The following is a 12,554-nucleotide window of genomic DNA, read 5'->3' as shown; positions in this document are numbered from 1 at the left end:
CGCTTCAGGACGGCCCCAGGGGACACGCTGCCCGAGACGGGGACGTGACACCAGGTGTGGCCTGGGACAGTCAGACCTGTCCACATGCCCCAGAGGCTGCTGGGAGGTCAGACAGCCGTGCCAGCGTGTGAAAAGCGGCAGAGCCGGCGAGGCGGTGAGAGGCGACTCAGCTGGGAGGAACCAGGGGCCCGGCCCCGCCAGGAGCAGGTGGGGAGTGAAGCCGCAAGGGCCCAGGGCGAGCAGGTGTGGCTCCAGCCTGAGTCCCTCCCCGCCCGGCCTTGGCCTCGGAGCGGCTGCACACGCAGGCCCCAGGGGAGAAGCAGAGGCAGCCCCCTCCCGAGCACGCGACCCCAGACCCCACCTGCCCGCCCAGTGATGCCTGCAGTTACAGGGCCAGCGCACAGAGCTGGGCGTGACCTGGTGCACGAGGAAACGGGACACGGGGAACGGGAGCCAAGAGACCACAGAGCGCTGACGCAGCAGCGACCCCGATGCTTGGACGGTGGGTCCTCCCCCGTGCCAGCCCCCGCCCTGACCCCTGCCGCTGTCCCCAAGGGCAGGGTCAGGTCCCGTCTGGCCAGTGTGACGCACCTGGCCTGAGCTTGGGTGAGAACAAAGTGGACATCGAAAGGAGAGGCACTAGCCTTTGCCATGGTGTCCACTTCACCCACGCTCTCCACACTCAGAGGCTAAGTCCGTCACAGGCAGGTCCCCGAGGACCCCCTGGGGCCTGACTACAACGCTGTCAACACAGAGAAGACTGACAGCGAGGGCCAAACTGAGAATCACAGATACCCTAGGGACAGCATCCTGTCACGTGTGCTGGGTACCCTAGGGACGGCATCCTGTCACGTGTGCCGGGATACCCTAGGGACGGCATCCTGTCACGTGTGCCGGGTACCCTAGGGACGGCATCCTGTCACGTGTGCCGGGTACCCTAGGGACGGCATCCTGTCACGTGTGCCGGGATACCCTAGGGACGGCATCCTGTCACGTGTGCTGGGTACCCTAGGGACGGCATCCTGTCACGTGTGCCGGGATACCCTAGGGACGGCATCCTGTCACGTGTGCCGGGTACCCTAGGGACGGCATCCTGTCACGTGTGCCGGGTACCCTAGGGACGGCATCCTGTCACGTGTGCCGGGGTACCCTAGGGACGGCATCCTGTCACGTGTGCCGGGGTACCCTAGGGACGGCATCCTGTCACGTGTGCCGGGGTACCCTAGGGACGGCATCCTGTCACGTGTGCCGGGGTACCCTAGGGACGGCATCCTGTCACGTGTGCCGGGTACCCTAGGGACGGCATCCTGTCACGTGTGCCGGGTACCCTAGGGACGGCATCCTGTCACGTGTGCCGGGGTACCCTAGGGACGGCATCCTGTCACGTGTGCCGGGGTACCCTAGGGACGGCATCCTGTCACGTGTGCCGGGGTACCCTAGGGACGGCATCCTGTCACGTGTGCCGGGGTACCCTAGGGACGGCATCCTGTCACGTGTGCCGGGATACCCTAGGGACGGCATCCTGTCACGTGTGCCGGGTACCCTAGGGACGGCATCCTGTCACGTGTGCCGGGTACCCTAGGGACGGCATCCTGTCACGTGTGCCGGGGTACCCTAGGGACGGCATCCTGTCACGTGTGCTGGGTACCCTAGGGACGGCATCCTGTCACGTGTGCTGGGTACCCTAGGGACGGCATCCTGTCACATGTGCTGGGTACCCTAGGGACGGCATCCTGTCACGTGGGCTGGGTACCCTAGGGACGGCATCCTGTCACGTGGGCTGGGTACCCTAGGGACGGCATCCTGTCACGTGGGCTGGGTACCCTAGGGACGGCATCCTGTCACGTGGGCTGGGTACCCTAGGGACGGCATCCTGTCACGTGGGCTGGGTACCCTAGGGACGGCATCCTGTCACGTGTGCTGGGTACCCTAGGGACGGCATCCTGTCACGTGTACCGGATACCCTAGGGACGGCATCCTGTCACGTGTGCCGGGTACCCTAGGGACGGCATCCTGTCACGTGTGCCGGGTACCCTAGGGACGGCATCCTGTCACGTGTGCCGGGGTACCCTAGGGACGGCATCCTGTCACGTGTGCCGGGTACCCTAGGGACGGCATCCTGTCACGTGTGCTGGCTACCCTAGGGACGGCATCCTGTCACGTGTGCCGGGTACCCTAGGGACGGCATCCTGTCACGTGTGCTGGGTACCCTAGGGACGGCATCCTGTCACGTGTGCCGGGTACCCTAGGGACAGCATCCTGTCACGTGTGCTGGCTACCCTAGGGACGGCATCCTGTCACGTGTACCAGGATACCCTAGGGACGGCATCCTGTCATGTGTGCTCTTTCTCCCTCTCAGGCCAGCGCAGCACTCGGTAAGCCGCCCTCCACAGCACTGCATCCAGCAAACGCAAGGACCTGTGGGGCCTTGGCCAGGCTTGTAAGCTTGGCTGGACACACCCGGAAACTGTCCCGCCCCTTTCACTCTGCAGGGCCCGGCGGCCATGGCCTGCTGCACACAGCAGTGAGCACAGGAGGGCTCAGAGCCATCAGGCCCTGTCCCTCCCACAGCCGCCCAGGCTCTCTCCTCGCGGCTCAGTTCTTGCTCATCCCGGCCCCGACTGCCCCAGAAATGCCTGCCTCGGGGCCCCGCCCAGCTGCGGGGGCCACAGACGGGGGAACTCAGGAACCACTCCAGGCCCAGGAGTGGGGCAAGGCCCCGCCCTCAGGAGTCCTCCTGGTCAGCTACAGAGGGTCCCCAGAAGGGACGACAGAGGCACAGCTTCTGTTTTGCTTTCAGATTCATTTATTTAGGGGCCAGCGCTAGGGAGCAATGGGTTAAGCCGTGGCCGGCAGCACCAGCATCCCATGTGGGTGCCAGTTTGAGTATCGGCTGCTCCACTTCCTGTCCAGCTTCCTGCGAGTGCACCTGGGAAAGCAGCAGAAGATGGCCCAAGCATGTGGGTCCCTGCACCCATGTGTGAGACCGGAGGGAACTCCTGGCTCCTGGCCGGCGCCTGGCCCAGCCTTGGCCATTGCAGCCTTTTGGGGAGTGAACCAGTGGATAGAAGAACTCTCTCTGCCTATGGCTCTCCCTCTCTCTTTGTAACCGTGCTTTTCAAATAAATAAAATAAGCTTTAAAATGATTTATTTATTTAAAAGGCAGTTAGAGGGGCCGGCACTGTGGCACAATGGGTTAACGCCCTGGCCTGAAGTGCCGGCATCCCTCATGGGGCCAGTTCGAGACCTGGCTGCTCCACTTCCTGTCCAGCTCTCTGCTGTGGTCTGGGAAAGCAGTAGAAGATGGCCCAAGTCCTTGGGTCCCTGCACCCACGTGGGAGACCAGGAAGAAGCTCCTGGCTCCTGGCTCCTGGCTTCAGGTCGGCACAGCTCTGGCCGTTGCGCCATCTTCTGGGGAGTGAACCATCAGATGGAAGACCTCTCTCTCTCTCTCTCTCTCTCTGGCTCTCTTCTCTCTGTGTAACTCTGACTTTCAAATAAATAAATAAATCTTTAAAAAAAATAAAAGGCAGTTAGAGAGAGACAGAGACAGAGACAGGAGAGAGAATTTCCACCCACTGGTTCACTCCCCAGATGTCCACAACAGTCAGGGCTGAGCCAGGCTGAAGCCAGGAGCCAGGAGCCAGGAGCTTCATCTGGGTCTCCCATGTGGGTGCGGGGGCCCCAGCACTTGGGCCATCTTCTGGCAGTGAAGCAGCCGGCAACTTAACCATCCACTACGCCACAATGCCGGCCCCGTTTCCCCGGTCCAGCTCCTGTCCCCCACTCCCCTGCCCATCCCAGACAAAGTGTGACAGCACTGACCCAGCCAACCGAGCGGCCGTGCTTGGACGCTGCAGCCACACCCAGATCCATGTCCCACCTTCACCTGCCCTGCCCTCAGAGAAACACAGCATGTCACGTGCCTCAGTTTCCCCACTGTGTGCCTGAGGGTGGCAGCACCTCCCTTGTGGCCGTGGCGGTCACTGAGAGGCCACACGCCATGTCCATGCAAGAACGATCCGTTCCCACCACTCAGCTGGGTCCAGGCTGCACTCCCTAGATGAGGGTCAGAGCCGGTGACCCTCTGGCCTGCCTTCCCCAGCTAACGGCCCTGAGGACACGCCTTCCTGTGAGCTCCCGGGGGAGAAGAGCAGGAGCAGGGTGCGGGCCCCCGAGGCGTGTGGGCACCTGGCTGTCCGCATGGCTGCGCTAGGCCAGCAGTGGGGCTGATCTGTGCGCCCACGTGGCTGGGCTGCGGTGTGCCCAGGGCACTGGGACCGTGGTTCCTGGGTGTGTCTGGGCTGCCTGTGGTGAGATCAGTGTCTGGATCCGTGGGCCCCTCCGTGGTGGGCAGGTGCCCTTCGTGCAGGGCAGGAGCCGAGGGCATTTCCCAACCTCTCCTGCCCTCAGGCCGGGCGTCCGGGTCCTCGGGGCCGCTGCCCGGGCTGCGAGTCACCCCCGGCTCTCCTGGCTCCCCAGCTTGCAGCCAGCGGGCCCCGGGACGGTGCGGCCAGCACAGCAGTGGGGGCCAAGCCCACCGCCGGCCTCACACCCTAGGGATCTGTGCCTCTGGGGGACCCTGGCGCGCATTCCAGTTTGTCACTTGCTTTCCAGGGGACACGGGAGGCACCTGTGCCGGCACCATGTGCCGGCCATCAGTCACCTCAGGAGGAACCAGGGTTGCCACCAACGCCCACGGGCGTCCAAACACGCGCTGTCCTGATTCCCTCCTGTGGGGCCCTGAGACTGCTTGGACGCACGGGACCTGATGGTTCCTCCAGACTGACTCCTCTTGTGAGCTAAATGAATTCGTTTCTTAAGTAAGCCATGTATCGCTATGAAAATGGAAACCTGAATCGTTTGTCCAGAAGTCAGTAAACAGAGGATGAAAACAACATGTAGCCACTAAAGCCAACCCCTGGCGTGGGGAGGGGCCCCTTCCCCTCAAAGGGAGGCAGTGGCCGGGGGAGGGGCCGGAGCCCAGAGGCTGAGTGTGGGCCGGCCGTGCCGCTGGAGAGGAGGGAAGGGTGAGGCACCCAGGCGGTGACGTGGCTCCAGCACTGTGGGGGCTCCCTGGACGCCCCCTCAGCCCAAGCTGGGGGCAGACCAAGAGGAGGAGTCAGGCTTCTCCCATGCTAACTCCTGGGACCCACGAGACTCCTCGGGTCAGTGCCCCCTCCGCCCGCAGGTCCGGGACACCCGGGACCGCCCACTGGGACGGCTCCCAGGCAGGGGACACAGAGCTTGACGATAGCGGGGTCTCACCCCCGCCACCTTTCTGGTGTCAGAACCACGAGGAGGGCACTGCTGGCACCTGGCAGGTGCTGGAGGCTGGAGCCTGCCCAGTGCCCTCCTCACCACAGGGCCTGCCCAGCACCCAGAGTGGGCACTGCCCGGTTCTCAGGCTGCCTGGAGTCTTGGTTTTCCCTTGTGCCAATCACAGCACCGCCCTCTGCCACAAGCTCATCTGGGTCCCGGCAGATGCAAGTGAGACCTTGGATGTGGCTTTAAAACCAACCATCACCGCCGTCACCAACCACCATCACTGCCTTCACCAACCACCATCACTGCTGTCACCAACCAACTAAACCATCACTGCTGCCATCACCGACCAGCTAAACCAACCACCATCGCCGCCATCACCAACCACCATCACCACCATCACTGACCACCATCACCGCCGTTACCAACCACCATCACCGCTGTCACCAACCAGCATCACTGCCTTCACCAAACACCATCACTGCTGTCACCAACCAACTAAACCAACCACCATCGCCGCTGTCACCAACCAGCTAAACCAACCACCATCACCATCGTCACCAACCAGCTAAACCAACCACCATCACTGCCGTCACCAACCACCATTACCGCCATCACCAAACACCATCACTGCTGCCATCACCAACCAGCTAAACCAACCATCGCTGCTGTCCCCGACAAGATGCAGCGTCCCAGGACACAGAACCCCGTGTGCCGCCTCCTTCCACAGGGCCTCCTGGGGCAGGCGCAGGGCCCGGCGGGTGAGCCGCTCACCAGGACGCCACTGGCCGCACCGGAGCCCAGGCACACCTCCGGCTCCCGGCTCCTCTCCTGAATACAGGCCCTGAAGGCAGGGGCAACGGCGCAGGTCACTGGGTCCCTGCCTGCCACCCACATGGGGGACACAAACGGGGTTCTTGGCTCCCCGCTTCAGGCTGCAGGGCACTTGGGGAGTGTGTAAACTCTGTCTGCCTGGCTCTGTCTCCCCAGTAGTAACTGTTTTTTTAATTGTTTGTTTTAATTTCCAAGCAACTGACCCTGAGCACTGTCAGGCCCTGCTCCCCTACCAGTTGCCTGCCCCGCCCTCCTCACACCCTGCGGCTCTGGGTGCTCTGTGCACCTGCTGGCCCCGCCCCCGTGCCCCCCCTTGTCTCCACTGGTGCCTCAGGTCAGACCTTGGCAGAGCAGCTCCCGCGGTTTCATCAGAGTCCCCAGGAATGCTCCCAGGAGGGCTAACCACACCCCCTGGACTCCCGGATGTGGGGCAGCAAGGACTAGACTCGGATCTGCTGGCCTGCAAGGACTGAAGTGGGAGAGCAGTCCTGGACTGCTTCCTGGAGGAGGAGGCAAGCGAGGGCTGGGGAATGCCTCCGGGTGCCTGCCTGCCTTGTGCACTCCAGTCGGCCATGGGGTCTGCAGCTCTTACGTGGCTTCGAGCCCACCTAGGAAGTCCCTCCTGCCAGCGACACAGCAGGGTGTTCAGACCCGTGTGGACAGCAGGCGGTGGCCAGGTGAGCACCGGGGTGACCACTCACCGCCCCTCCCACGGAGCCCCCGGCGTCCCCTCCCACATCCCCCCACAAAGGCACCTGCGCCTCCGCACCAGCACCAGAGGCCCAGCAAGCCCGCCTGAGCCTCGGAGGCCCTGCGCGGCGTCCCTGGGGGACCCGGAATCGAGGGGCCGTGTTCTGTCGTTTCCGGGGGGAAGACAGCCCGCGGTTCTGACAGGAGCTCCCCCTAAGCGCACTCCGCCTAGGGCTTGGGGCTGCGGATTCGCAGACACACTGAAGCCCCTCCGAGGACCAGGGTCCTGCGCACCCTCCTCAGGGCCCCCTCCTCACGCCCCTCCTGAGGGCCCCTCCAACCTCACACCCCCTCCTCAGAGCCCCCCAACCTCACACCCCCTCCACAGAGCCCCCCAACCTCACGCCCCTCCTCACCCCCCTCCTCAGGGCCCCTCCAACCTCACACCCCCTCCTCAGAGCCCCCCAACCTCACACCCCCCTCCCCAGGGCCCCCCTCCTCACGCCCCTCCCCAGGGCCCCCATCCTCACGCCCCTCCTCAGAGCCCCCCTCCTCACGCCCCCTCCTCAGGGCCCCCATCCTCGTGCCCTCCCCCACTCATCCCCGCAGCACTGATGGACGCCCACCCTGTGCCAGGTGGACACGACGCGCTCACACTGTGCACCCTGACAAGTGGATGTTAGCAGAGGGAAGGGCTTGGGCCACCAGCCTCCCCTCCTGGCCAGTGGGGCAGCTGGCGGCTCCCCCAGGTCAGCCTCGCTGAAGGTAGCATCTTACCTAGATCGGTGCCCCGGTGCCTCCCTCCCCTCCCAGAGCTGGCCGGGATCCCGGCGGGTCCAGCTGGCCAGAGAACCTGCTGCCGGCCCTGCTCCCCGGACGCCTTCTGTGTTGTGTCCGCACCCCCGCCGCGCTCCCTTTCAGCAGAGAAAGCAGAGGTCTGGGGGCCGTGACTCTGCTCCCCGTCCCTTGTTTTCCCACATTCTGTCCATGGTCTCTCTCTCTCTCTCTCTCTCTCTCTCTCTCAACAGGCAGAAGTCAGTAAGAGAGAGAGAGAGAGAGGGAAAGGTCTTCCTTCCATTGGTTCACCTCCCAAATGGCTGCTACAACAGGTGCTGCGCGATTCCGAAGCCAGGAGCCAGGTGCTTCTCCTGGTCTCCCATGCGGGTGCAGGGCCCAAGGACTTGGGCCAAACCTCACTGCCCTTCCGGGCCATAGCAGAGAGCTGGACTGGAAGAGGAGCAACCGGGACAGAACCGGCGCCCCAAGCGGGACTAGAACCCGGTGTGCCGGCGCCACAGGCGGAGGATTAGCCCAGTGAGCCGCAGCGCCAGCCAGCAGTGGTCTCTTAAAATACATTCATTTAAGAAAAAACGAGAAGTTGGCACATGTAGGGCAGGGCCTGTGCACACGGCATGCCACGGGCCTTGGCCGCCATCAGCATGGACAAAAGCTGCCCTCGGGGTCACAGGGCAGGGGTCGCACAGACAGGAGAGCCAGGGCAAGGGGGGTGGATTTCTGACCCCAAGGGTGCTGAGTCAGCTCCACAGAGGTGGGCATGGGGCCGGCACACCCCCAGCCCCATCTCTGGTCGGCACCTGTGTCCACCACAGGACCTTCTGCTGTTTTAACTGACGCTTTGAACAAAGGCAGAAACGCAGCCACCTGACACAGTGCCCTTCCTGGGCCGCCCCCAACTTCCTGACGCCCTGGGCCCGTCGTCACCGCTTGTTCCGGCTTCTCCCTGCACGCCACCAGCCTGCGCCTTTGGCTGTGTGGACATGGCCTGGAGTGGGCCCACTGCAGAGAATGGCCACACTGCACTCTGGACTTGCAAACACAGCCCGGGGACGGGCTCCAGAGCTCCACCCCCAGCACAGCCTCCTGCCTGTCCCGGGCACACAGCAACCACCAGGGGCTCACAGGGCTGGGCTCCGCGCGGGCGGCTGCCAGGGGCGTGCCTCTGCCTTCTGGCTTCCCGGAGCGTGGAGGTTCTCAGCCCAGAGCGCAGACTTCCTGCGCCAGCTGCAAGCACAAGCCCAGAGCCGTGTTTTGCTTGCGACCTGAGATGTTCCGGAGATGCTGTCTGAACATTTCCTTCTGGCCTTGAGCGCCGCATCCAGAAGCAGACTCCCACGTCCCTGTAAGAGGTGGCTGCGCCGCGTTTCCTTAGGGAACGCTCTCGGCCGGGTTCTCTGGATCCGACTCTGCATGGCCCACTTTGCCAAGGTCAACAAGATGTCCCCAGTGAATAAAGGTGGGGGGGGGACAAAAGAGGGCACAGCCTCTCTGCCCCCAGGACCCTCCTTCCTGCCTGCCAGCCTCTTCCAAGCCAGGGGAGACCCCCAGGAAGCAGTCAGGGCAGGAAGTGTGGGCCATAAACCAGGGCTGTCGGTCAGTTAGCTCTGGGTAGAAACCTGCAGGAATCTCTCTCACAATTCTGGGCCTAAAATGGAAAAAGCCATGACAAAAAGAGCAGGCTTCCTCCCCCAGGAAGCTCTCTCGGATTTCCTCACACCTTTAACACGGAGAATGGACTCCAAACTGGGAGAGTCTAGGACTGTTTCCAAAGGGCCTCAAGCCCCTGCCATGCTGCCCCCTCTACAGGGACCCCCTGGGATGGGCGTCAGATGTTGGCGACTCCTGTCAGTTCCTGGAACACATGGTGAATGATTGTTGGGTTCAGACCTTGCACCAGGCTCATGGCTCTCAGAGAAAAAGTAACACAGCCTCATCCAAAGAGGGTGAGAGAGAGAGAGAGAGAGAGAGAGGAAGAGAGAGAGAGGGAGAGAGAGAGGGAGAGAGACAAAGAACGACAGAGAGAGACAAGAACAGAGACAGAGGGACACGGAGAGACAGACAGGAAGGAGAGGTGGGGCAGGGAGGGAAACGGGAGGAGGAAGAGGAAGGGATTTGGGGAGGAGACAAGGAAGGCAAGGAGGAGGCAGGGAGAGAAGGCGGCGGCTGGGGGAGGGACCACGCCCCCACTCCAGGGTCCCCGTGAGGGTCGGCAAGGTTGGTAGAGGCCCCTGGCTTCTTCAGCCTCCCAGACTGCTGGCTGCTTCTCACGTTGGGGGCCGAGGAGGGGGTGGCGCGGCCCGAGCTGGCCGGCTCGGCGTTATACAACCCAGCGCTGCCCGTGTTTTACGTAACCCTCCGGCTCTCCCCAGAAAACAGACCACAGCACCCGCAAGTGCACTTCCAGGAGCTGTGCTGCTGGCCGGCACCGCCCAGGCTGAGACGGACCACGCACGTGAACAGAACTTCTCTCCCAGCCTAGGCTGGGTGGGAAAGCTCAGAGCGCGGGGGCGGCTCCGGGAGCCCCTGGGCTCTGCGGCCAGGAGAAGCTGCTGGGGTGCAGAGGACATGATGTCTGCTCCCTGCGGGGGAGGCAGGCCGCGTTCAGACAGAGGCTCAGGGGATCCCTCACCTGCGCGTCCGGTCCCGGCCAGGAAGCCAGGCGCACCGCAGGCCGGGCCGGGCAGCAGACAGAGCACCCCCCCCCCGACACCTCCTCCTCGAGCCTGTTTCCGACTCTTGCTGGAGCAGGCTCGCTGAGCTGCCGGCACAGCAGCAGAGCCACGAGCCGACCGACCGTGCAGGCGCACGACTTCTCCCTCCCCGCCTCCACACTGAGCAGCCCAGCTGGAAAAGTGCCGCTCTCACCAGCTGCCCATGGGCTCCGGCCTGCGGGACCAAGGCTGCCCTGCCGAGACCCCCAGGGGGCAGGCTCGGGGTCTGCAGGGCTCCAGCAGGTGACTCCCAGGACCTGCGTCCACGCGGGCGCCCACTTCCTGCCAAGCCCTGCTGGAACCTGGAGCCCCCCACCCACGCATCCTCCACGCATCTCCCCAACAGAACCTCCCAGCACCAGAGCCCTGCGCACCCTGGGAGGCTGTGTAGGCCAGGGGTCAGGGGTCACAGCACCCGTGAAACGCAACAACAGTAGCTCAGCATTGGGCCCAACTAAGCACCCACCCCACCCCACCCCCCGGCTCCCAGTGCACCTTGGCCCCCTTCCAAGCAGACCCTGGGGACCTCCTCAGAAGTTCTCCCAAGTTCTCCCGGGATTAAGTTGGAGTCTCTGTGGTCTGGGGAGGGGCCAGCGGCCCCTCTCCAGTGTACCTGGGGTGAGCAAAAGGAGGGAGCGGCCATCGGGTCCGCAAAAGGCCCAGTTCCCTTCCAACGCCCATTCCAGTTTCCCCAAGGGGTGCGGAGGCAGCCTCCGGCCCTGCACCTCTCGGCCCGCCCGCCCCGACGCACCGCGGCCCTCACCGTTGAGCTGGTTGTAGACCACCTCCTCCAGGTGTCCCAGGCGCCGCAGGATGGCCTCGCGGTCAGTGCCCGCGCCCGCCCCAGCGATCCGGCTGCGCGCCCTGCGGTCGGTGCCGCGCACGAGCTGCGCCCGCCGCCCGCCACGGTCTTGCAGCCGGCAGTAGGCAGAGAAGAGCACGATGCCCACGAAGACCAGGATGTTCACGGCCAGCAAAGTTTGGATCCGCCTGGCCACCGCCATGGGCGCGAGGCATCCCTGGCGGCCCGGCCCGCCGCCTGGGGACCGCGCGCCGCCCGCGCGCGCAGGGCGCTGTCCCTTCAGCACCGCCGCGCGCGCCCCGCGTCCCCGTGCGCAGGGACTGCCCGGGGCTGCGGGTGCGGGGGCCGGCGGGCATCGCCGGCGGAGGGCGCGGCCGGGAGCGGGGAGCGGGGCGCCGCGGCTGCGCCCGCTCCTGCCCGCCCCGCGACCGCCGCGCCGGTGCGCAGTGACGCGGCCTCCATCCGGCCGCGCGCAGTCCCCGCGCCCGGTCCGCCCCGCCCCTGCCCGGCGCGCCCCGCCCGCCCGGTGCTTCCCGCCCCCGCCCTTCTCACGGCAGGCGCCCCGCCGGGTCCTCCCGCGGGCCCCCGCCTGGTCCGCCCCGTCCCCGCCCACCCACCGCCAGGACGCCCAGGTTCCCGGGGGGCGTGGTCGCCCAGGCCAAGGACATCGGCATACCGGGAGGCGGGCACATCTCCCCACGTAACACCCGGGCTCCCGAGGCCCCTGCTGTGCTAGGAACCCCAAACTCCGCCCAGGGGGCGCCGGGGCCTCCGGGGAACCCCAGGTCAGAGCTGGGGTCGGCATGTGTAGGGCGGAGCTTCCTGGGACTAAGGGGCGCGCACAGGCAGGGGAGGAGCTACCTGCAGCCTAGAGTCCTCCCCTCGGCGTACAGGGGTGAGGCTGGAGTGGAAACCACCCCCTCACCCCTGTTCCCCGAACCCCGCTGAACGAGCCGCTGGCTCTCCAAGTGCAGCAGCGGAGGAGGGCAGCCTGCAACTTCAGAGGCACTGTCCCCTGGAATCTGGGGAGAGGGGCTTCGCTAACGTGGGGTGGCCGGGGCAGCCTTGACCCTCAGAGCAGGGCCTCTGTCGGCGGGGGCAGCCTTGACCGCAGAGCAGGGGCCTCTGTCGGCGGGGGCAGCCTTGACCCGCAGAGCAGGGGCCTCTGTGGGGTGGCCGGGGCAGCCTTGACCCGCAGAGCAGGGCCTCTGTCGGCGGGGACAGCCTTGACCCGCAGAGCAGGGGCCTCTGTGGGGTGGCCGGGGGCAGCCTTGACCGCAGAGCAGGGGCCTCTGTCGGCGGGGGCAGCCTTGACCCGCAGAGCAGGGGCCTCTGTGGGGTGGCCGGGGCAGCCTTGACCCGCAGAGCAGGGCCTCTGTCGGCGGGGACAGCCTTGACCCGCAGAGCAGGGGCCTCTGTGGGGTGGCCGGGGGCAGCCTTGACCCCAGAGCAG

At 65.2% G+C, this 12,554-nt stretch overlaps 1 protein-coding gene across 3 annotated transcripts in view; it reads right to left on the bottom strand.

Annotated features, from left to right (window-relative positions):
* The window catches only part of GALNT9 (polypeptide N-acetylgalactosaminyltransferase 9), a 48,030-nt gene extending 36,434 nt beyond the window's left edge, over positions 1–11,596 (bottom strand). Inside the window, exon 1 of one of the 3 annotated variants that reach the window (XR_011385287.2) lies at positions 11,063–11,455. Coding sequence is in view for 1 of the 3 variants with exons in the window: in XM_070066266.2 (XP_069922367.1) it covers positions 11,063–11,303 (241 nt within the window). In the remaining 2 variants the exon portion in view is untranslated. Of the gene's footprint in view, positions 1–11,062 lie in introns of all 3 variants that reach the window. The other 2 variants (XM_070066266.2, XM_089322937.1) reach the window with 2 other exon arrangements.
* Between the last annotated feature and the right edge of the window lie 958 nt (positions 11,597–12,554).

Source organism: Oryctolagus cuniculus, chromosome 21 (assembly GCF_051225735.1).
Source record: "Oryctolagus cuniculus isolate XC-2025 breed Fujian yellow rabbit chromosome 21, ASM5122573v1, whole genome shotgun sequence".
NCBI lineage: Eukaryota > Metazoa > Chordata > Mammalia > Lagomorpha > Leporidae > Oryctolagus > Oryctolagus cuniculus.
This window is presented reverse-complemented; position numbering and strand designations above follow the sequence as displayed.